Source organism: Saccopteryx bilineata, chromosome 4 (genome assembly GCF_036850765.1).
Source record: "Saccopteryx bilineata isolate mSacBil1 chromosome 4, mSacBil1_pri_phased_curated, whole genome shotgun sequence".
Taxonomy (NCBI): domain Eukaryota; kingdom Metazoa; phylum Chordata; class Mammalia; order Chiroptera; family Emballonuridae; genus Saccopteryx; species Saccopteryx bilineata.
In genome coordinates this window covers 4,499,725-4,523,400 of record NC_089493.1, presented here as the reverse complement: position 1 = coordinate 4,523,400, position 23,676 = coordinate 4,499,725, and the positions used below count along the sequence as shown (strand labels likewise).

Below are 23,676 nucleotides of genomic sequence, written 5' to 3'. Positions count from 1 at the left end.
GGGCCAGTCTTCTTGTCTCTTCACAGCACAGGCCTGCAGTGAGCGTGAGCTTCCAGTCTCTTCACAGCACAGGCCTGCAGTGAGCGTGAGCTTCCAGTCTTTTCACAGCACAGGCCTGCAGTGAGCGTGAGCTTCCAGTCTTTTCACAGCACAGGCCTGCAGTGAGCGTGAGCTTCCAGTCTCTTCACAGCACAGGCCTGCAGTGAGCGTGAGCTTCCAGTCTCTTCACAGCACAGGCCTGCAGTGAGCGTGAGCTTCCAGACCCGCGGCCGGGCCTCCAGCATGCCTCCCTCCTAATTGCACTCAGGTCTGAGTTCATCCAGCATCGCCTCCTGGGTGAGGGGGCAATGGGGAGCCCTGGGGAGGGAGTCCCGGGGAGCCCCCTCTCCTGCCTCTGATGAACCCCACGGGCCGGCAGCCAGAATCCAAGTTCACATCACCGGACTCCAAGCACTGGCGGTGGCCGTGAAGCCACGTTTGCGGCTGAGATGGCCCAGGCCCCGGGCAGGCGAGAGGCCCCTCGCTGGCACTTGCACCATGGCAGCCAGGGCCCTGTGGACTCCAGCTGTGGGCTCCAGGTGTGGACTCCAGCAGCATCCCGAGCTCTGTGGGAAGAGGGGCGGGCGTGGGGTTTGGTGTACTTTTACTTGGTTTTCTATTTGATGGCTGTTGATACACAAGTAAAAACTACATTCTTAGTAGTGGTAGTTCAGGGAGACCTAATAAGCACCCCTAAATCATCCCACCATGACATGGAAGCACGCCGGCCCACAGGCATGACCGGGGCCCACACGTGAGCGCATGGGGTGGGGTGGGGGCCGCCGTGTGAGAGAGTCTGGAAAAGGGAGACGCAGTCCGGACTCTGAGTCTGCTGTGGAGATGTGAGGGGTTTCTTCAGTTCCACTGCCAGAGAGCGATTGTTCTTAGAGTTTACGTGTTATTTGGTGCTCATGATGACATTTCTCTCTGCAGGGACCCTGTCCCTCCGCACTCCACCCCACCCCAACCCACCCCAGGACGCCCCACCTCAGATACGGGCCTTGCTCCTTGGGGCAGCCTCTTCAATAACCTTTTTCACAAGTAGGAAGTTAAGATCAGGATAATAGCTTTACTACTGGCTCCATAAAAATAAATAAAATCTATTTTAATGTAAAAATTTTTAATTTAAAAAAGTATCTGAAACTTAAATGTATCTAATATGTTGACATCTTTAAAATACCACAAAAAACCCAACTGCAATTTATTTTATGACTTTTTTTCACTCTTTTAGAGCTATTAAACTTAAAACTATCGTTTTCCATATAATTTTTAAATTTTTTTAAGTCTTAACTGAATTTTTCCAATAAAAAAATTAGATCTCTAGAGAAACTAGTGTTTGAGGATAGGTATATAGCTTGGTGGTAGAAGAGGTTGACGTGAGCCCAAACTTAGAAATTAGGACTGTGTAATATTTGAATAATATTTGGTTTAAAAAAAAAAAAAGATTGCCAAAGTGCTGATAAATAAGATTCAGACACTAAAGTCATCAGAACTAGAAGACAGAAGGTGGCCAGGTGGGTATAAACCCTGTTGACGCCGGGTTCCAGTGAGGGAACCGCTCAGCATTCTGGTTCCGGTCGCACATACCCACACACATGGCTTTGGGGAGCTCTCCGAATCGTCTGTTTACAGTCTGGCCGGGGCTGCGGCCTCCGTCCTGCCCCGAAGAGGTGGGATCTCTGCCTGAAAGTTGCTGAGCAGTGAGGACTGCAGAAAGCCGAGTGAAGCCAGGCTGCCCAGGCACGCTGACAGCCAAACAGAAGGCTCTTTCCATTTGCAGTCTTTTTTTTTTTTTTTTTTTTTTAGTGTCATTTTAAGTTGCAGCTTCCGGCCAATCGGCGGGCTCCGTGCCTGCTGACATCACGCGGCAGCCAGTTCCCTCCAGCTGCAGAGCTCCAGTTTGTCTTTTTTTTTTAAACTAAAATGGAGGCTGCTTTCTTGCCTTAAGGAGTCCATTGCCTTCCCCGCCGAGTCTAGATGTTGACATGTAATAAAGCGGGGGGCAGGATGGTGGTGGATGCGGCCAACTCCAACGGGCCTTTCCAGCCCGTGGCCCTTCTCCATATTCGAGGTAAGTTATTGTGCGTTTCACTGAGTCGGAACCTTCTGTGGCTGGTTAATAAATGGCTATTGTGCTTCAGATAAGAAGAGGAGCAGGAAGTCCTTTCCAGCAGAACCCAGGCGTCTGGCTGCAGCCCTGAGCAGGGGCAGCGGGGCGTGTCCCCGCAGTTTGGCATTTTACGAAGTACTCACAGAATTTGAGTCTTGAGAGGGGCCTTGCATGCATAGTTCAAAGCTGGTTTTTCTGCTTTCTGCTCGCTCTCCCATCCCCCTTTCTGAGCTGTGCTGATGTCAAAGGATGTGAAGTCACCACCGGGGAAGGTGTTGGGTGGGGGGAGGAAGGAGAGGCGGGGGCAGCGCCCGGCCAAGTTGTCCGTCCAGAGTTTCTGTTACATCTGTGTGTTGCTGAACACTGCAGAGGTTCCGTCAGGGACACATCCCCGAACTAAAGATCAGCTGAAGTCAGAAATGTGCAGAGACCATTAGAAAAGAACTTTGTTTAAAAGGGTTATTTTCATTCTCGCTGTGGAGCCTAAAAGAGACGGACACTCATGCTCTGAAATCCACTGTGGGTCAGAATTTCTGAAATGTTAGCACTCTTCTGGGCTCCTGGACATCCTTTGCATTTAAGTGGCAAAATTGTATTGCCGTTTGACTTTAAAATTTTTAGCATGGCAACAAGTTTTCAACGTGTATGTGGATTACTTTTAATAAATACAGTTTGCCTCTTATAGTTTATATACTGTTTTGGCTTAAAACACAAGTTTAGCTTAAAAGACAATTACTGTAGTTCTAATTAATAATAATATTAAAATGTAAGAGTCTGGTTAATAATATACTTATTCTTAGCTGGTGTTTTGAAACATGTTATGCAAATTTTTGTTCAGAAGTGGGTGAAATTCAAAATGGATGTTGGGCTCCTTCAGAGCACTTTGAAATGTATGTCACAGCTGTGCCTCACAGGACACTTTGACCTGTCAGAATCTCCCGTAAAGCCCATATTGGGGAAAGGTGGGGGTACGATTTCTAGGTGACTAATCATCTATGGGACTAAAATGCCGGGCAGGGGTTTCCAGACCCCGGGGGGGACCCAGGGAAGATGCATGCACAGGAGGATCCTGTCAATAGGAATAAAATGAGTGTTGCTTTCCTCTGTGAACCTCCTTACCTGGTGAAAATGAGTGCCCACAGTGACCGTCTTGCAGGTCGAGCTGAGAATTCACTGTTTGCACTGCGCCCGGGAAAGAGCACCCCTCGCCCAGGCGTGGTGTGGAGCGAATTCCGCTGAAGGAACCAGACAGGCAAAAGTGATGGTGTTTAGCTTTAAGTTAGTTCTGAAACACTAAGTACTTAGCAATAAGATGACTGTATTGTATATAAAATGTATATTTTCATGCTGGTAAGGTACCTTATAAATAATAAGACTTTTTTGGTTTGTGAGCTTTCTGACTTTATTGGACGCAGTGTACTAGTTATCTTTTGAACTATGACTTTATTCTGAAGGGAAGTCATTTGGTTTTATATCTTATACCACACTGACTTTTTTTTTTTAATTCCAAGACCTCGTTAGGGCCAGTTTGTCCTTTCTGCTGTTGTTTGAATAGTTGGTTGGTTGCTCTCTAACCGCGGAGGGGAAGGAGTGAAGGGCGTTAACCTGAAAGGGACTGGAGTTGTTAAGAAGGGGTAACCTTTAGGGACATGAAACGAATTTCCAGTTCAAATGGTAGAGGTACTTTCTAATTTCAAAACTTGAAGAATGCTTGATTCACTCATAAGGACTTTTCAAGAGAAAGCATGTTCATGAGAGGTTTAGCAAAACGTTTTATTTATATTGGCTTTAGAGTCACGATCAGTTCACATCCAGTTAGCAGCTCTTCTGTGTGTCCAGTGCCAGTGTCGTGAAACCTGGCTAAGGCAGCCCCGCCCCAGAGAGCCCAGGGTTAGTGGTGAGGCCAGCAGGGGCCCTGGGGCGGGAGCACCCGGGGAGGCTGCTCAGGGCAGGTGTCTTGGAGGGCGGGCCAGCCAGTGAGAGGATGCAGGGAAGGGCAAGGGGCAGCACTGAGGGGGTCCTCCCTCCTCGGCAAGGCACACCGTGGTCCTTGCTTAGGGAGACGAGGTCTTCCACACCTGCCCAAGGTCACAGCCTGTAAGTGGCAGGGCCAGGATCCAAACCCAGGCAGTTGTGTGGCTCTGTGTGCATCTTAAAAACAAAAAGAAAGAAAACATTTCAAATGGAAATCGGGGCAGTTTGTGGAACCTTTGCCACAGGATTAATAGCAGTTTTTTCCGAGGCCTTATCAACATCTGTTTCAGTAGCCTCTTTTGTATGCCAGTTTTGTGCCCAGGGCCCGTTTCTTCATTTATTATACAAATATTTGTTCAGTCCCTACCTCGTGCCAAGCAGTGTCCTAAGTTGGAATATGAAGCAATCGTGATGACCCAGCTTTCCCAGAGTGTCCCGTCCCCTAGAGGTTGGGGGGTGAGCGGACAGTCAAGTAAACAAATGAATCAATACCAGCACTACACTGATTAGTACCAATTGGTTGATAGTTCTCTTCCGTTTAATAGTCTAGAGTTTTACATGAATATGGTGAATTAACATATTCTAAAAAGTTCAAGCATGAAAGGAACACGCTGCTGAAACTTAGTGTGGACTCTCCTGCCTGCAGAGGAGGGGGAACCTGGCCCCCAGGGCTGTATGTTTAGCCTGAGGACTTAACCCTGCACTCCGGCGCTGTCCAGGACAGCTGTCTGCAGTGGCAGAGGTGAACTCCACGCTGTCTGTCCACTGCTGTGGCCCTGGCCACATGTGACAGTTGAGCACTTAAAATGTGGCCTGTGCAACTAAGCAATTGAATTTTAAATTTTATTTCATTTACATTCAAATAGACACCTGGGTCTAATGGCAACTGTATTGGACATCCGAGCTTTGATGGTGATTGACAATGTTTTTGGTTTCTGAGAAGTCACTGTTTTGGGCCATAGACAGTAAGTAAACAAAGGGTCTGTCAGCATTCCATTCAAGCTTTCTGTACAGAAGTAGAGGGCAGGCCAGATGGCACCCAGGGGCCATAGTGTGTGGGCCCCTGGTCTAGACTGTTGCTTGAACTTTTAAATTGCCTTTTAAGAGTAGTAAAATAGAGTCTTCCCTCTACTTGATGGCTTGGTGGGAGCTGGGCCCTTCGTAGAGCCCACACTTACCTCCAGAGCTGGGCTGGAGGCAGGAAGAGCCAGGACAGAAAGGCCTTGGTGGTCGCAGAGGAGGAGTACGGTCTGGCCCTTGTCCAGCTGCTGTCATTCTGGCCTCAGGAAGGTTGTTCACTGCTCTGATCTTGTTCTGGTGCCGGCACGCTCACCCGCCTGGGAGTCTGTCTCTAAAAGACTGGTGGGGAGCCAGAGAGCCAGTTACTCTGTGTCAGCCCCTTTTTCCCGGGAAAAAGTCTGCGTTCCCACGGGTCTTCCTGGGTCATTGACTAGATGAAAAGTTCACCCTCCCAGTGAAAATAGAGAGAAGGGTGTGCGGGAAGGCCGTGCGGAAGCTGGACCCTGGCCTGCTGTTTCCTGCCGCACTCTGATGGCCTAGCCTGTACCACGAGTGAGACCTGTTCGCATGCACACACACACACACACACACACACACACACGTGGGGTCCCTAGAGGGAGAACACGCCTGCATGGTGTGCAGTCGGTAAACACCAGCGCGGAGGGCGCCCAGGCCTCTCCTCACTCCTCAGAATTAGGGAGGAAAAGGGTTTCAGTGATGACCAAATATAAAAGATCAAACCAGTGAACTCATCCTCTGAAGAGTGCCGCAACTCAGGATGACTTCACACACACCTGTGTGTTGTGGAACTGTGGCTCTCTGTGAGGTGAATTTTTAGAAATGCACTTTTAAGGCTCACCTGCAGTCACCCTCAGTGTAAAGGTGCTTTGTGTTCTTGCGGTGTGGAGCTTAACTCAAGTGGGGGGGGGGCAGTGCGAGTTCGGTAAGGCCTGCCCACCATTGTTAATTGGTCTGCCCTTGAACTGGAGTACACTGCTCAGATTGCTGATCACAATTCCTGCCTTGCAGCAAAAGCTAAACTAGAATTTTTTCATTAAAATGTTACTTGTATTGAAGACTATGAGAAAAATAAAGAGGTAAAGTTAGTGGTCAAGGAAAGGGTGACCCTGGCCCGTTGGCTCAGTGGTAGAACATCGGCCCAGCATGTAGAAGTCCTGGGTTCGATTCCCAGCCAGGGCACACAGGAGAAGCTCCCATCTGCTTCTCCACCCTTCTCCCTCTCTTTTCTCTTTCTCTCTTCCCCTCCCGCAGCCAAGGCTTCATTAGAGCAAAGTTGGGCCAGGCGCTGAGGACTGCTCCATGGCCTCCGCCTCAGGCTCTAGAATGGCTCCAGTTGCAACAGAGAAACACCCCAGATGGGCAGAGCATCGCCCCCTAGTGGGCATGCCTGGTGGATCCCGGTTGGGCGCATGTATGAGTCTGTCTCTCTGCCTCCCTGCTTCTCACTTTGGAAAAATACAAAAAAAAAAAAAGAAAGAAAAGTGTATGTGTTGTGTGTTTTTAAACCTGGGAAAAGGATAGACATCTCCCAGGCAGAGTGATTGGGGTACGTGCTTCTTCCGGCCCCACATGTCACATGTCACATGTCACGGCACGGTGTTCTCCAGCCCCGCAGCACTCTGACCAACCTGTTTCCCCCAGCATCCCTGCCTAGGAGGTGAGTAGGCGCGTCTTGGTGTCCCTCTCCCCTGGGTCACCAGCCTGTAAGGCTGGGTGCAGTGGGTGTCCCAGAGGGAGAGGCAGTATTTACAGCACCTCCAGTGGGCAAGGCCGGGGCCGGAGCCGGGCCCCCTCTGCTCTCTCATGCTGGCCAGCACTGTGAGGCAGTGTTATGCGGTCTCTTCTAGAAGAGCAGGGACAGCCTGCCTCTTGCCCAGGGCCACAGAGACAAATGAAGTGGGAGTCAGCCCAGCGCCCTCAGCACAGGGCAGGGTGCCAGGGGGTGGCTGTCAAAGCCCCTGTCACATGTACCTTCTGATGACTGTTTTCTGTACTGGAATGTATTTCAGCGCCTGGAGGTCAAGTTCACCTCAGGTTTAAGTGAGAGTTTGTGAAACTGCATGCATACTTCTTGGTGTGAGGCGGAAGTTGAAAATGTCCTTTCTTGCTATCCCGTGTCACTTACCAAGTTGGCCAGGTATCAGTTGTTGGCTTAATTGTTTTATTTCCCCCATGCATTATAAGTGCCCTGGGAAAGGTCGTGGTCAGCTGGCTATTTCTCATGACATCTAAGACTGTCTCTGAGTGTATGTACTGGTGGATTGAAAACAGTTACTTTTCTGAGTGACTACTCAGATAATGGTTATTTGGTGTATTTCTTAGCTAATTACCCAGTCAGTCGAATAGTACTTGTCAGATTCCTGAGAAGCTGTACGAGGTACCTGGTTAGAAAAGTGGGCACAGGTGGCCACTCCACACTCCACACTGGGCCTCGTCTCTCTTCCGCATCAGATGGAAACAGTGCCACCACGGATGTGGAGACACGAGAACTCTGAAAATCGGGGCAAATCGTCTCTCTCACGATGTACTTAAAGAAAAGTCTCTCTCATTCTGAAAAGACACTGGCCCAAAGGCACAAGGACAGACCGCTGCTACAGCGAGTGGGGTCCCGTTTTGCTTCAGGCCTTTGAATTATCATCCATAAATCAAAAACTCTTCCAGCTTAAAAAAACAAAGCTAAAGAGCTACGGTAGTGAGATCCAGGGAGTGCGTCTGTATCGGATCTTTGTTCTGAGAGAACGAGACGTAACCGCAGAAGGCCTGTGAGGCCGTGGGAGCCCTTGGTCCTGTAAACGCTGCGGGTGCTGCAGAGGGCAGGGCCCACGGCAAGGGCAGGGCTGCAGGCGGAGCCCAGGAGGGCACTCAGGGTGAGGAGAGAGCCTCCGCCTGCGGGTACGCTGCATGGCACACCTGCCGCATCTAGGGAGGGCTGTGCAGGTGGCCACCCAGCTGCCTTGTAGCTTTCAACTTTTTTGTACTGTTTGGGAGAAATATCTGTAAAATGTTCTGCCTCAGGAAAAAATGTGCAAAGGAAATAGAATTACTTAGAATTGTTTCCTGAATTAGGAGCAATGGTCTTTTATTAGCGAGCCTTGGCTTTTCCTGTGCTTTTCCCTTTTATGTCATTGTTGGCAAGTGAGTGGCGGGCAGCGGCCGTCTGGGTGGGCGGGGCAAGGGCGAGACCCTGCAGCCCCTTCTCTGGGTGCCCGTGGCCCCCAACAGGGTGCTTCCTGCCTGCCAGCATGCTCTTCTCCTTGCTGACTCACAGCGGCTGCCCAGACCACTGTGCCATCTTACCAAACTGTTTGGGGGCATAAACCTTTTTTTATGTTTATTGGCCATTTTATTGGTCTTTTAAAGGGTAACAGCCTTAGAGCACACTCTAAGAGAAAACCTAGGTTCCCACTGAGCTTGAGAGGCAGGGTGCTTGGCGGTTGCAGGCAGGGTTTGGGGGGATCTGAAGCTACAGGGTGAGTTGAGATTCCACACCCCCCACCACCCCGCCCTGGCTCTGCTCTTGGGCAAGCCACTCGGCTGTGTACCTGGAAACGGGAGTGGAGTGAGAGCGAGGTGACCCGCCTCTCTGGGTTTCGTGATGGTTGAGTCCGCACAAGTGTGGAAAATGGCACCGCCTGCATTGTCAGACTTGACATGTTGGTCGCCGTGGTCGGCCCCTTTCCAGGTCGCATGTGGTGCTTCAGAGCCCAGCCTGCTCACCGCGCTGGCCTTATTTGTGTACTGCTGTGTTCCCTCGATCCGTTCTTCTGGCCACATCACCACTTGGAGAAGTCAGCGCCATTGGCAGTCCTGGAGGGTGTGCCGTGTTCTGCTCGTGGGTTGTGTGTAAGATGTCCTTATAGGAGAGCCAGGCCCAGGGCGGGGCATCTCTGTCCAGTGTGCACACTGCTCCCAGTCCGTTCTCACGGGTCCAGCTGTTAAGTAAAATAGAGATCAGCGTTAACGTACATTCCCCCATTTTAGCTCTTTTGAAGTTTTTGCATAACATCCATAAAGAATGTTATTTAGAAGTTAGAGACATTATATGTGATGTCACAGATGATAGCTTCACTTGTCACTTCCCTTTAGTTGTTTTTAATGCAAATGTTGCTTTCCATACGTTAGCAATCTGATTTCTAAAAATTTACTGTCTTGTCAACTCTCGTAATCTTGAAGTCCTCTGAATTCCCCTGCATGCTGAGATTTTTTTAAATTGAGATGGTATTTGAACTAAGTGGGATTTCAACCATAACCTTATATCTTATTGTTTTAATTTTAATGCTGTGGTATTTTTAATAGAATCTGAGCTTGAACACGTTACGTTTTCAGCCTCTGTCACTGACGTATATGCACTTTCAGCCAACATTTGGGTTCTTGTCTGCCGGTTGAGCTCTTCTTACGGGCTATGTTCTAATTGCAGCATTCTGGCTTATGAAGTTAAGGAGAAGAGAAATGTTTCACGCTGGGAACAGGCCCAGTTCTTCCTAAGTTGCTGCTCCCTGATTCTTGGTGGTGACGGTGGCACTATGTGTGTGTTTGTAGTTGTCCACAGTGTCTGTTCATATACAACTAGGGATTGTTTTTCTCTCCTTTATGCCATAAGCTGAGCTTATCTAGGGGCAGCATTTGATAGTCACGTTCTCAGAACTCGGAAGCTGTGAAGGTGTCCTCAGTCTTCATGGAGGGCAGCGTTCACAGGTGAAATCCCAGAGATACTTGCCAGGGGTCTGCAAGCTACGACTGTCTTCATAGGAGTACCAAGGCCTCATTGGCCTCTTTCACTGTGTGGCCGTTTGCCCGCATGGTAGCACGGTGCCACATGGTGGCTGTATAGCCAGCTCCTTCCATAGAGCAAGGCAGGGGTGGCAGCCAGCAGCCCTGTGCACCCCATCAGGTGCGTGCCAGTCTGACCTAAGAATTCCTTGGTGAAGCATGAGATAGTTTTATTAAATCTCAACCCTGTACGCACAGCTCTTAATACTGTGTGATGACTGCAGGGTCCACGTAAGGCCCTCTGTGTTCTGGGGCCCAGTGCCACCCCCAGGAAAACTGGGCAGTTGTTTGAGTGGCAAGCTGAACTAGCCACTCTTCTCAGGAGCATCAGTTTTACTTAAAAGAACAAACGGCAGACACACGGCAGTTATTAAGGCTTGAACATTTGACAGCCATTTCCTCAAATGGAACGAAGTGAACCTGTCAACTCAAGGGAAGTAACAGTGACACCATTTGTTGCCGTGATAAAATTTGAGCTTGCAAGCAAAAATGTGAATTTTAGAGAACTTGCCTCTGCCAGCGTGAGCTTGACGGCCGCCAGTGCTGAAGACAGTGATGCTGACCCGTGGGCTCTGGACGTGGACGGGGCAGGTCTGCCAGCCGAGTGCTGCCGCAGAGCAGGCATGGGCAGAGGAGACGTGCTCGTGCAGGCCGCCCCGGGAGTTGGGGCTGAAGCACCCGCCGTGCAGTTTCAGATTCCATGGTGCAGCTCATCCTTAAGAAACGATCACTTATTGAATCTTAGTGCCGAATCAGAGAACTTCACAATTTATTTTTAAGAGCCAATGAAATACCTCCCTTTTTCTTTTCTTTTTTCTTTTATGTATTATTTTCCATGTTCTCCAACAGTTTAATTTTTTTTTAATTAATTTTAGAAAGGAGAGAGAGAGGGGAAGAGAGAGAGAGAGAGAAGGGGGGAGGAGCAGGAAGCATCAACTCCCATATGTGCCTTGACAAGGCAAGCCCAGGGTTTCTAACCAGCGACCTCAGCATTTCCAGGTCGACGCTTTATCCACTGCGCCACCACAGGTCAGGCAATACCTCCCTTTTTCAACTAAACATGTCTGTGTGAGGCTGGGCTTTTGCTCAGGCACTTCAACCAAACCGGCACATGAGACAGACTGAATCCAGAAGCAGAAACGCAAGTCTCCCTGTCTCCTGCCAAGTCAGACTCTGAGATGTGCAAGAAGGCCGACGAGAGCCCTGCTTCCTAATTGTTTAGCGAGTTCTTTTCATAATGATGCTTACGTTAGCATGAAATGAGCCAATTTTGTTATTCTCAATGAATTCCTAAGCAAGTCTTGTAAACATTCTCTAATTTGGCCTGACCAGGCAGTGGCGCAGTGGATAGAGCTTCGGACTGAGATGCAGAGAATCCAGGTTCGAGCCCCCAAGGTCGCCAGTTTGAGCGTGGGCTCATTTGGTTTGAGCAAAAGCTCACCAGCTTGGACCCAAGGTCGCTGGCTCCAGCAAGGGGTTACTCAGTCTGCTGAAGGCCCGCGGTCAAGGCACATATGAGAAAGCAATCAGTGAACAGCTAAGGTGCCTCAATGAAGAATTGATGCTTCTCATCTCTCCGTTCCTGTTTGTCCCTCTCTCTGACTCTCTCTCTGTCTCTGTAAAAAACAAACAAACAAAAAAACTCTAATCTGATCAATGGCATAGCTAGAACCCGCATGACCCAAGCAAGCTCTTTAGGTTCCTCTGTATTTTTTTAGAGTGTACGTGGGTCCTGACACAAAAAAATTGAAAACCTTTGGCCTAGAAAATCTTTCTGATATGCGCTAGATGTGACCCTGACCCCATTTTTACAAACCTCTTTTTTCTCTTCCCCCCTCAAAAATAACTTCCCAGATTCACTCGTTAGTCAACTAATAACCTGAACAGGCCGCTCGGGCCCCGGGAGAGGCGGTAACCACACCTGCTGCCGATGCCGCCGGTCCGCCTTAGTCGGCTGCCTTTTACCTTCTCATCGTTTTTAAAAACCCGTATGTGAAAATAGCCACCTTAAATTTTTTTTTTAATTACAAATAAAACTAAAGTTCTCCCTGGCCTTATCCCTCTTACCAGCCTCTTACCTTCCCCGTTCATCTTGAAGTGAATTGCTTGGAGTTTGCTGTTGTAGCATTCCAGACTCTGTGTGTGTGTGTGTGTGTGTGTGTGTGTGTGTGTGTGTGTGTGTTCACATAAATAGGCATTTATTCACAGAAAGTATATAGTATTCTGTGTTTATTTCTTAAGGAAAAAAAATTGACAAGAGTAGTTTCAGAAACCTGGACATTTTACACGTTTTTGGTATCCTGACATCGCTCTGAAACGACTTGTGATGCTTGAACTGAATGTTACGTTGTGCTGTCTTGTATTGTACTGTCTGCATGTACTGCATAAACCTAGTGTGGTCTCCCGAGTCTGCTGCCGTGGTTTAAAGTAGGGGGAGGCGGCCTGTGGAGCACCTGCTCTGCCCGTGGGTCGGTCCCAGGGTCTGTCACGGACGTCGCGCCCTCTGTTAGGTTCCGTGGGTCGGTCCCAGGGTCTGTCACGGACTTCGCGCCCTCTGTTAGGTTCCGCGGGTCGGTCCCAGGGTCTGTCACGGACTTCGCGCCCTCTGTTAGGTTCCGCGGGTCGGTCCCAGGGTCTGTCACGGACTTCGCGCCCTCTGTTAGGTTCCGCGGGTCGGTCCCAGGGTCTGTCACGGACTTCGCGCCCTCTGTTAGGTTCCGCGGGTCGGTCCCAGGGTCTGTCACGGACTTCGTGCCCTCTGTTAGGTTCCGCGGGTCGGTCCCAGGGTCTGTCACGGACTTCGCGCCCTCTGTTAGGTTCCGCGGGTCGGTCCCAGGGTCTGTCACGGACGTCGCGCCCTCTGTTAGGTTCCGCGGGTCGGTCCCAGGGTCTGTCACGGACGTCGCGCCCTCTGTTAGGTTCCGCGGGTCGGTCCCAGGGTCTGTCACGGACTTCGCGCCCTCTGTTAGGTTCCGTGGGTCGGTCCCAGGGTCTGTCACGGACTTCGTGCCCTCTGTCAGGTTCCGTGGGTCGGTCCCAGGGTCTGTCACGGACGTCGCGCCCTCTGTTAGGTTCCGCGGGTCGGTCCCAGGGTCTGTCACGGACTTCGCGCCCTCTGTTAGGTTCCGTGGGTCGGTCCCAGGGTCTGTCACGGACTTCGCGCCCTCTGTTAGGTTCCGTGGGTCGATCCCAGGGTCTGTCATGGACTTCGCGCCCTCTGTTAGGTTCCGTGGGTCGGTCCCAGGGTCTGTCACGGACTTCGTGCCCTCTGTTAGGTTCCGTGGGTCGGTCCCAGGGTCTGTCACAGACGTCGCGCCCTCTGTCAGGTTCCGTGGGTCGGTCCCAGGGTCTGTCACGGACTTCGCGCCCTCTGTTAGGTTCCGTGGGTCGGTCCCAGGGTCTGTCACGGACTTCGCGCCCTCTGTTAGGTTCCGCGGGTCGGTCCCAGGGTCTGTCACGGACTTCGCGCCCTCTGTTAGGTTCCGTGGGTCGGTCCCAGGGTCTGTCACGGACTTCGTGCCCTCTGTCAGGTTCCGTGGGTCGGTCCCAGGGTCTGTCACGGACGTCGCGCCCTCTGTTAGGTTCCGTGGGTCGGTCCCAGGGTCTGTCACGGACTTCGCGCCCTCTGTTAGGTTCCGTGGGTCGGTCCCAGGGTCTGTCACGGACTTCGCGCCCTCTGTTAGGTTCCGTGGGTCGATCCCAGGGTCTGTCATGGACTTCGCGCCCTCTGTTAGGTTCCGTGGGTCGGTCCCAGGGTCTGTCACGGACTTCGTGCCCTCTGTTAGGTTCCGTGGGTCGGTCCCAGGGTCTGTCACAGACGTCGCGCCCTCAACCTAACAGAGGGAAACTTCAGGATCAGTTCATAGTCATCAAAATGAGTGGGCCCAGCCGAACAGAGAGTGACCGGGCCAGAAGAACCCTGGCGCTGTCTGACTAAAACTTGGGCCCCTCCCACTCCACCTGGCTGCTAGGAGGTTGGGGCTTCCTTTCCCCGTGCCTGAGGCCTGGTCCTGAGGAGCCTTTCTGCTTTAGAGAGCTGCACTGATCCTTCTGTACCTGCCTTTAAAAATATTCTACGACTGCTCAGGAATATAGTCAATAATAACATAATTACTAGGTATGGTGTCAGGTGGGTACCAGACGTACTGGCATGATCACTTAACGTATAGAAATGTGACATCACTATGTTGTACACCTGAAATATAATATTGTATGTCAACTGTAATTGAAAAACAAATTTTGGCCCTGGTCAGTTGGCTCAGTGGTAGAGCGTCGGCCTGGCATGTGGATGTCCCTGGTTCAATTCCCAGCCACGGCACACTGGAGAACCACCCATCTGCTTCTCCACCCTTCCCCCTCTTGCTTCTCTCTCTCTTTTCTCCTCCCACAGCCATGGCTCAATTGGAGCAAGTTGGCACCAGGTACTGAGGATGGCTCCATGGCCTCGCCTCACGTGCTAAGAAGAGCTCAGTTGGTGATCAACAACCCAGATGAGCCCAGCATCGCCCCCTAGTGGGCTTGCCAGGTGGATTTAGGTCAGGGTGCATGTGGGAGTCTCTCTGCCTCCCCTCCTCTCTGAATAAAAAACAAAGAAAGAAAGGAGAACAAAGTTTAAAACTAGAGTTACTACATAGGTTTGAAAACTTTGAAGTGTTGCTAATTTAGTGCCGTGCCCTTGCACCCCGTGCGCACGCCCTTCCTAAATTAGATCCAGGTACCCCAGAGTCCGGAGCTGTCAGGTCCAGGGCTGAGGCCTAGCAGTGTCCTTACTGGGGTCCTTGACTAAGTCTTCATCCTTTCTTGACCCTGTGAATATATTAGGTTTTTACATGCATTTGGTTAAATTACTGATTTTCAAGGGATTTGGAAGAAAGGAGCTTAGCTCCCCATTCCTGTCTACTTGTCCCCGAGGGAAAAAGTTCTGTAAGAACATGCAGATCCTTCCTTTTATTTTGTCCCCCGCTAAGAGAATGCTATGCCTGTCGACAACTGAAGTGACTGTCCTGGGAGTGAGGGTTTTCTTCAAGACCAATAAATGCAGGTGCCCTTTTTTTGCAAACAAAATCACAGATTACATACTGAACAAGTGTTCCTTGTCTTAAACAGAGGTTACCTTAAATTCACGCTTTGAGCCAAAGGTAAGCTTATGGTGTTCTGAAATCATCTACTTCCTCCCCAGACGCACTCCTTTCTTGTTTTATCTCACTGTTTGTCTAGGTGAGGCCTTCAGGTATTGAAACTGACCTTTTCTAAGACATGTGAACTTTCTTATTCAGATAGTGCAATGTCAGCGGTTATGAATCCTGCATTTTTTTTTACTAAGTTTGTGCAGTCATTAAATTTAAAGTTCTAAAATATCTTGAATTTTTGCATTTAATTTTGATATGCATTGCAATGGTCAATACCCAATTAAATGAACATAGATTGTCTAGCCTACATAGGTTAGGTAAGTATATTTGGAGGAGTATATATATGTGTGTGTGTGTGTTTATGTGAAGCAAATACCAACATATAAAAATCTGTTCAGTATGTAATCTTGTTATTTAGTAGAATAGATTGGCTTAAACATTTGTTTATTTGAGCCTTTTTTTATTTAAAAAAGAAAAAAAGGAAAGCTTTTATATGGAATGTTAGCTAAACTTGGAACCCCCCAAAATAATTTTATACTGTACCTCACATTTAAATGTTAAAACCAAAAATAAAGGGAAGTTTAAGAAGCATGTTCAGTAAAGCATTCTTTGGCAGGAAACAGGAACTTACTAGCCAGTGAATAGCCCCAACTCTGCCCCCATAGTAACTACAACATGCTGCTCAAGTAAATATTTACACCAGCTCCGCATGGGCGGAGCTCAGGCAGCCGAGAGCCTGGCTCAGGCGTCCGCCATCTTGCACACATCTGGAACCCCAAGCAGTGCTGTCGCTCCTTTCTTCCAGAGTTTTCCAGTTGTGTTTGGTGCTCCCTGTCTGCGGCAGGATGGGTAGATAGATTCCCAAAGGAGACAGGTTATCATTAGCACCCAGCAACCTTTTTAATCTTCAAAGCTCCCTGCAAGTGCTCATTAACCATCCTCCTTCCTGTGAGATTGCAAACAGGTGTTATTAGTCCCATTTTTACGGTTGTGGAAATGGCAGCAGAGAGGCTCCCAACTTGCCTGAGGCCCCAGGAGGAACTGGTAGCCGAGAGCGGGCGGGCACTGGCATTGTCTGACTCAAGCTGCGGGCTCAGACCTCTGAGCTTGCGTGCACGGCTGCTCCTGGAGCGCCCTTATCACCGAGATCTAGCCACACAGTGCTTTCTGCTCTCAGTGTGCGCTGTGGTGTAGAGTGCAGGCAGCTGGAGCCAGCTTAGTTGATCTCATGGTGTCATCTAGAAAAACAGGAGATGCAGATTCTGGGTCACGAAGGTAAGGCCGTACCTTGGGGGTTCGTGGTTATAGATGAAATTGACTCAGCTGCGACCTCAATTGTCTGGCCACCCACAGGGCCCTTTCCTTGTCCCTTAGCATAGGCCACCAGCTCTGAAGAAACACAGGCTTCATGACAGTTTTCCACTTGGCTTAAGAATTTTGCACATCCTGAAGGATTCACGTTGAAGTTGCATTTTCAGCATAGCCGAGGAGAGTGTTTCAGTGCCAAACAGGGACTGGCCGCTACTAAAGGTTCCTCATGAGTAATCTTAGAGTTTGGTTAGATAATACTGCTCTGTCGGTGGTGACGCAATCAAGAGCTCTTGGGGAGTCAGGGAGAGAGGCGTTCTTTATCTGAAAACTGGCTGTGTGGGGATCGGCATTTGTCCAAGGAGAGACGACTTGAACAGAACTATTTCTTAATGCTGTACCCAATGGAGAGGTTGTTTACACTGTAGTAAAAAAGTATGACCATGCTCCACATTTACATGAAGCTCCACAGCGTTCCCTTCCTCATTCTTTGCTTCTGAGCACTCAGCGTGTGTACTCTGGCTGAGTAAGCCTTGGTAGTAGAGCAGCCCTACGCTTTTTGTTGTGCCAAATAAGTCAAAATTAGCACCAAAAAATTTTAGTTAACTGAATTCGTTTCAAAAGGCAGGAAAACTTTGTGGAATACACTGAACAGTTAAGTTGTGACCCTCTGCTGTATAGCCAGCTGGCTAAAGCTTTGTTTTGGTACTTGAACACATACTTAGAAGTCACCGTCTTGGAGGCTGGCTGTGCTCAGTGCTGAGCGTCTGTCCTGTCCCCGGTGCCGGAGGGGCACGGTGTGCCCGCCTCACAGGTTACAGAGGGGTGGCTGCAGCTTGTGGGCAGAGGCGGGGCCCCCAGAAAGTCCCACTTGATCAGCTCAGTGGTGGTCCCAGAAAGCAGTCAAGGACAGGGGTAACTCACTCAGCAGGCAGGGGAGTTTGTAGGAGTGGGGTGTGGCCAGAAGAAACCCCGGAGAGGGGTTTATATCCAGTAAGTGGTGTGTCTTTATGGACTGATTGTGCAGAGTCAGGGTGCCACTTGAGTGGAACAAGGGTGCCAACAGGGCAGGGGGCTGGGAGGACATGTATTGTGTTCTAAATGAGACTCAAAACCAGACAAGAAAATTAAAGGTGATCCTTGAGGCTGGGGAACATGGAAGGTTTTCACTTCGTGTGTATTTGAGCTGTGTGAATATATTTCCTGTTTCAGAAATGAAATAAGAAGGGAGAGCACCAGCACTGAGAGGCATGGCCTGGTGGCTTGTCCCCACAGGCAGAGCTGCGGATAGCTGTCTGTGTGCCTTTTGGCATCATTGCTGTGCTCTCAGTCCATTAACTGACTAGAACACAGCATCGAAGAGCTGCGGTCATGGGCTTGATATAAGACCTGTCCAGAAATAGCTCTGCCTGTCCCTACCCAGCACCGGCCCCTGCCCCTGCCCAGCCTGAGTGAGTGTTGCCCTTACTGGAGAGGGTGCTGAGTGCGAGGATGGAGGTGGGTGGGGCGGGTCACCCCACAATGCCCTACCCAGGGACTCGCTCAGATGGTACCGTTCTGGTGAAACTGACCTGTCATCGCCATGTGTCATTTAGTGGCATGAACCAGTGTGCTATATTTCAGACATTGTCACTGTGCAGTCAGCCCTGTTCCCTTCTTATCTACGAGTGGTAAGGCCATGGAAACCAGGAAGTTTGGGGTCAGCTGTAACTGAGAGGGCTTTCACAGACTTCTGGGGCAGGAAGGGAACTTTAAACGGGAATTGGGAAGGCTGGGCCTAATTTCTCAGGGTTTCCTGGGGATATTAGAAGCGGGGCCTGTGCAGAAGATCAAGGGGGGAAGGTGAGGTGGGAAGTGTAAAGAATGAAGAGGGAGCTGACCGAGGACCCGGTGGCCAGAGGGCATGGTCAGAGGGACAGTGGACTTGGTCACAGCCAGGGCTTTGTGTAGTGTGTCTTGATGCCAGTTCCTTATCACAGATAGGCACTGCAAATATTCATCCCAGTCTGTGGGGTGGCTTTTCACTGTCCTGATGGTATCGTTGTCAGGACTAATGTTTTTCATTTGGATATAGGCCAAGCTCTCTAATTTGTCTTTCATTGCTGTGTTTTTAGTGTCATATCTAGGAAACCATTGCATAATGCAAAGATTTGCTCTTTTTTTTTTCCCTGCTCTTTGGTTTTCTTCCAGGAGTTTTATAATCTTAGCTCTTACATTTGGTCTTTTGGTCTTTAATCCATCCTGAGTTAAGTTTCGTACTTGGTGTGAGGTAAGGTCCAAGTTCATTCTTGTGCATGTGGATGTCCAGTTTTCCCAGCACCAGTCGTTGAAAAGACTGTTCTTTCCCCACTGAATGGACTTAGCATGCTTGTTGAAAATCAGTGGACCATAAACGATCGGGTTTATTTCTGGACTCTATTCTATTCCTTGGTCTGTATGTCTGCGCCTTACTTAATTACTGTAGCCTTGTCAGAACTCTTAAAGTCAGGAGTGGAAATCCTCCAGCTCTGTTGTTCTTCAAAATTGTTTTGGTGTTCAGGTCCCTGGCATGTCTGTGTGAACTCTGGGGCCAGTTTGTCACACTCCTGGCCTCTTCCTGGAGCCCTTGGTACACTCAGGTTGGCTGGAGTAGGGCAGTGTGGCCAGACTCTTCCTGGCAGAGGCTCTGACTCTGAGGGGAGACGCCTCCTATGGGCGTCCGGGGCCGTGGCCTGATCCAGTGTACTAAAATTTCCCAAAATGTGTGTTTCTGAGATCTCAGGATTTGTCATTAAAAGCTAATTGAATTTTGTATTCTGTTTTGTAACTATTTAAGTTGAATGTAAAAATATTTAACATGATTGAACTACATTGTAGAACTGACACTGTAGAAAGTGTATTGTGTTTACCCTGTGGCTTTATGCACCCCAGAATGCATACCCTAGTTGAAAAGGCCCAGCTGGGAACAAACCTGTCTGTTAGAGCAATGGTCCCCAACCCCGGGCCACAGACTGGTACCGGTCCATGGGCTATTTGGTACCGGTCCGCAGAGAAAGAATAAATAATTTACATTATTTCTGTTTTATTTGTATTTAAGTCTGAACGATGTTTTATTTTTAAAAAATGACCAGATTCCCTCTGTTACATCCGTCTAAGACTCACTCTTGACGCTTGTCTCGGTCACGTGATACATTTATCCGTCCCACCCTAAAGGCTGGTCCGTGAAAATATTTTCTGACATTAAACCAGTCCGTGGCCCAAAAAAGGTTGGGGACCGCTGGGTTAGAGCTCTTGTTTTTGTACAGGTGAGATGGTCTAAGTGGTTTCTCTGACAGTTGCCGTGTAGCCTCTGCAGGTGGTGCACTCCGTCCACTCTGGGTAAGTGGTGGCTCCTGATTCACTGCCTGTCCGTGCTTCTTATAAACCACCATTTGTTGCTTCTTTTCTTTTATTATTTTTATATAGAGACAGGAGGGGAGAGAGATGAGAAGCCTCAACTCATAGTTGCATCACTTTAGTTGTTCACTGATTGCTTCTCATATACTGCTCACAAAAATTAGGCGATATTTCAAAATGAATATGAAACAATAAAAAAGAGCATTTGATTTTTTTTATTAAGTGAGAACATCAGAAAAGCAAATGACAAGTCAAAGAAAGTTGTTTGGTTATGCAAATGAGATGCAAAACCAACCTGACCAGGGGTGGCACAGGCGATAGAGCGTGGGACTGGGATGCGGAGGACCCAGGTTCAAGACCCCAAGGTCACCAGCTTGAGCGCAGGCTCATCTGGTTTCAGCAAAGCTCACCAGCTTGGACCCAAGGTCACTGGCTCGAGCAAGGGGTTACTCAGTCTGCTGAAGCCCCACAGTCAAGGCACATATGAGAAAGCAATCAATGAACAACTAAAGTGCCACAACGAAAAACTGATGATTGATGCTTCTCATCTCTTTCCATTCCTGTCTGTCCCTATCTTTCCCTCTCTCTGACTCTCTCTCTGTCTCTGTAAAAAATAAATAAATAAGAAAGATGCAAAACCAACTTTTTATTTCATTGTTGAAAATGCACTATACAAAAGGCTGAGAGTCCTGGAGTATCTGCACCTTCCCTGACCCCCTAATTTTTGTGAGCAGTGTATGTGCCATGAGTGGGGGGCTCAAGCCAGCGACCACGGGGTCATTCTGATGATACCACACTCTCAAGTCGGCAACCCTCCGCCAAGCAGACAAGTCTGTGCTCAAGCGGCAACCTCAGGGTTTCAAACCTGGGACCTCAGAATCTCAAGCTGATGCTCTATCCACAGTGCCACCACCGGTCAGGCTCTGTTGATACTTGAGATAGATTTAGATCGGGACAGCCTAGGCCAGGCGTCCCCAAACTACAGCCCACGGGCCGCATGTGGCCCCCTGAGGCCATTTATCTGGCCCCTGCCACACTTCCAGAAGGGGCACCTCTTTCATTGGTGGTCAGTGGTCAGTGAGAGGAGCACTGTATGTGGCGGCCCTCCAACAGTCTGAGGGACAGTGAACTGGCCCCCTGTGTAAAAAGTTTGGGGACCCCCGGTCTAGGCCATCAAAAGGACTTAATTCTTATAGGATGAAATCCACTTCATTCCTAAATTATCATTTTTGGAAAATCAAGTTCATGCCGGGGAGCACACGTACTTAGTTTACTGAGGTTCGGGTATAGCACAGACGGCAGTCCAGGGTCAGGCATTTCCTAACACCTGTGACAGGCTTTTACCTGTCTAAGGCAAAAATAAATGGGATATGGTGTGAGGTTTTCACAAAGCCAAATTTATTCGGTTTATAAGACTACTTTCTATTCTAAGATTGTCCTTTTTGGTATTAAAATATCTTTACTGTTATGATTTTTTTTTTAATGTTCTTATTAGTTAGGGTGATAAACCAATGTCAGTCTTCAAGATTCTTTACAAAATGTACTGGTCTGTGAAATTCTAACTCCAGAACATCATTTTAAACCACAAATCCCAGATCTTTACCTTGTTTGTTTGTTTATGTATTTATTTTGACAGAGACTGAGAGAGAGAGAAAGATAGATAGGGACAGACAGGAAGGGAGAGAGATGAGAAGCATTAATTCTTCATTGCGGCACCATAGTAGTTCATTGATTGCTTTCTCATATGTGCCTTGACTAGGGGGCTACAGCAGAGCAAGTGACCCCTTGCTCTAGCCAGCAACTTTGAGCTCAAGCCAGTGACCTTGGGCTTCAAGCCTGTGACCTTTGGACTCAAGCCAGCCACCATGGGGTCATGTCTATATGATCCTATGCTCAAGCCAGCAAACCTGCACTCGAATTGGTGAGCTTGCCCTCAAGCCAGATGAGCCCACGCTCAAGCCAGCAACCTCAGGGTTTTGAACCTGGGTCCTTTGCGTCGCACTCTGACGCTCTATCCACTGTGCCACCGCCTGGTCAGGCTCCTTGTTTATTTTATTTATTTATTTATTTTTAAATGAGGGGAGATAGACTCTCACATGTGCCCCTACCGAGATCCACTCAGCAACCCCTGGCTGGGGCTGATGCTTGAATCAACTGAGCTATCCTCAGTGCCCAGAGCCGATGCTCAAATCATTCGAGCCACTGGCTGCAAAGGGGGAAGGAGGAGGAGGGAGAAGCAGATGGTCACTGCTCTTGTGTGCTCTGACCAAGAATCGAACCCGGGACAGACATACGCCAGGCCGACATTATCCACTGAGCCAGCCAGCTGGGGCCACCTTATTTACATTTGGAATTACCACATAATATTTTATGTATCTTATGTTAACTTAAAAGCCCATTTTTTATTCCTTTTTATGAAATGTCCAGGACAGGCAAATCCATGGAGACAGAAAGCAGACCAGAGGTGCCAGGGCCCGGGGGCGGGGAGGATGGAGAGGGATCACTCAAAAGGGTACAGGGTGTTCTCCTGGGATAAAGAAAAAGTTTTGAAACTAGAGAGAGGAGGTGGTTGCACAACATTGTGAGTGCATTAAATGCCACTGAATTGTACACTTTAAAATGGTTTATTGCATATTGATGTGAATTTTACTTCTGCTTTTTTTTTTTAAGCCCACTTTCTTCATCAGTGTAATTATGTATTAAAGGTGGGAAGGGAAGTGTTTTATTGCAGTTATATAAATCTAGGTGAGCACACGATATGTGCTTACACACACATGCTCCATAGTCATTACTCATTTCTATCTCTAAGCATAACTATGAGACACTATGACATAGACAAACTTTCCGCTTTGGAACCACAGAAAGGTTTGTTTCAACATTCCCCTGAAACAAAGAGTTTCTCTAGTCTCGCCTCAGAAACGATATGTTCCCACCCACTTCTTACAGTCCCTTTCACTGGAAGGCTGAAGTTCTGAAATCACCTTCTGAAGGATTCTGAGTCAGGTTTCTCTTCCTGCTGCCTAGTGGATCTGTGCTTGTTGACTGGGCTGCTGGCCACGACGCTGAGGGCAGTGAGCCGAGCTCTGTCCTGTACGTTGTGAAAGGCAGCCTGAGCTCTGTCCTCCCCACCCCCGAAAAAAGAAAGGAAGGAAGAAGAAAAAGACCCTGCATTAAGTCTGAGTGAGTGAGACTCCTCAGGATGAATTCTAACTCCCAGCTGCTTCCAGAAGGAACCCACAAAGGGTAAATAAATGCTGGATTAAGGCCCCACTTAGACTTGGGGGTCTGGGATGGCCTGAATATTCACTACTATTCAGATTTCTAGTTCCCTAAAATAGTTGAGCTTGTCGCCTTAACTTTCCCTAAAATACTGATAATGCTCTACTTGTTACAGAACATTAAGCTCTCTTAAAATATTCCATAAAGTTGGGTTTTTTCCCCACATGTAATTTTCCATTTTTTTTCAAAAAGTACCCCCCATACCTTCCCTCCTGCACCTCCCCCACACCACAGCCACCACGTTGTGTTCATATCCAGGAGTCTGCTCTTTTTCTGGTCCCTGTTTGCTCAGTCCCTCTATCCCTCTCACCCAGCTCCCCAGCCCCGACAGCTGTCAGCCGCTCTCTGTGTACGAGACTGTGTCTTCTGCTTGTTGGTTCATTCTGTTCATTAGATTCCACATACGAGTGAGACCATAAGGTACTTGTCTTTCTCTGACTGGCTTCTTTCACTTAACATCATGCTCTCCAGGTCCGTCCATGCTGTTTGTAAAGGGTAAGATTTCCTTCCTTTTATGGCTGAGTAGTATTCCACTGTGTAAATGCACCACCGCCTTTTCATCCGCTCGGCCACTGATGGGCACACGGGCTGCCTCCACATCTTGGCTACTGTAAACAGTGCTGCCGTGAACAGAGGGGTGCAGATAGTCTT

General features: G+C 48.9%; 1 protein-coding gene across 5 annotated transcripts in view; it reads left to right on the top strand.

Moving 5' to 3' along the window:
• PPP2R5C (protein phosphatase 2 regulatory subunit B'gamma) overlaps positions 1 to 23,676 on the top strand; it is a 153,273-nt gene that overhangs the window by 38,569 nt on the left and 91,028 nt on the right. Inside the window, exon 1 of one of the 5 annotated variants that reach the window (XM_066278079.1) lies at positions 1,383 to 2,110. The exons of 2 other annotated variants lie outside the window; for them this stretch is intronic. In XM_066278079.1, the coding sequence (XP_066134176.1) occupies positions 2,017 to 2,110 (94 nt within the window). In that variant the 5' untranslated portion in view covers positions 1,383 to 2,016. Of the gene's footprint in view, positions 1 to 1,382; positions 2,111 to 16,228; positions 16,339 to 23,676 lie in introns of those variants that run through there. 2 more of the 5 variants (XM_066278081.1, XM_066278080.1) reach the window with 2 other exon arrangements.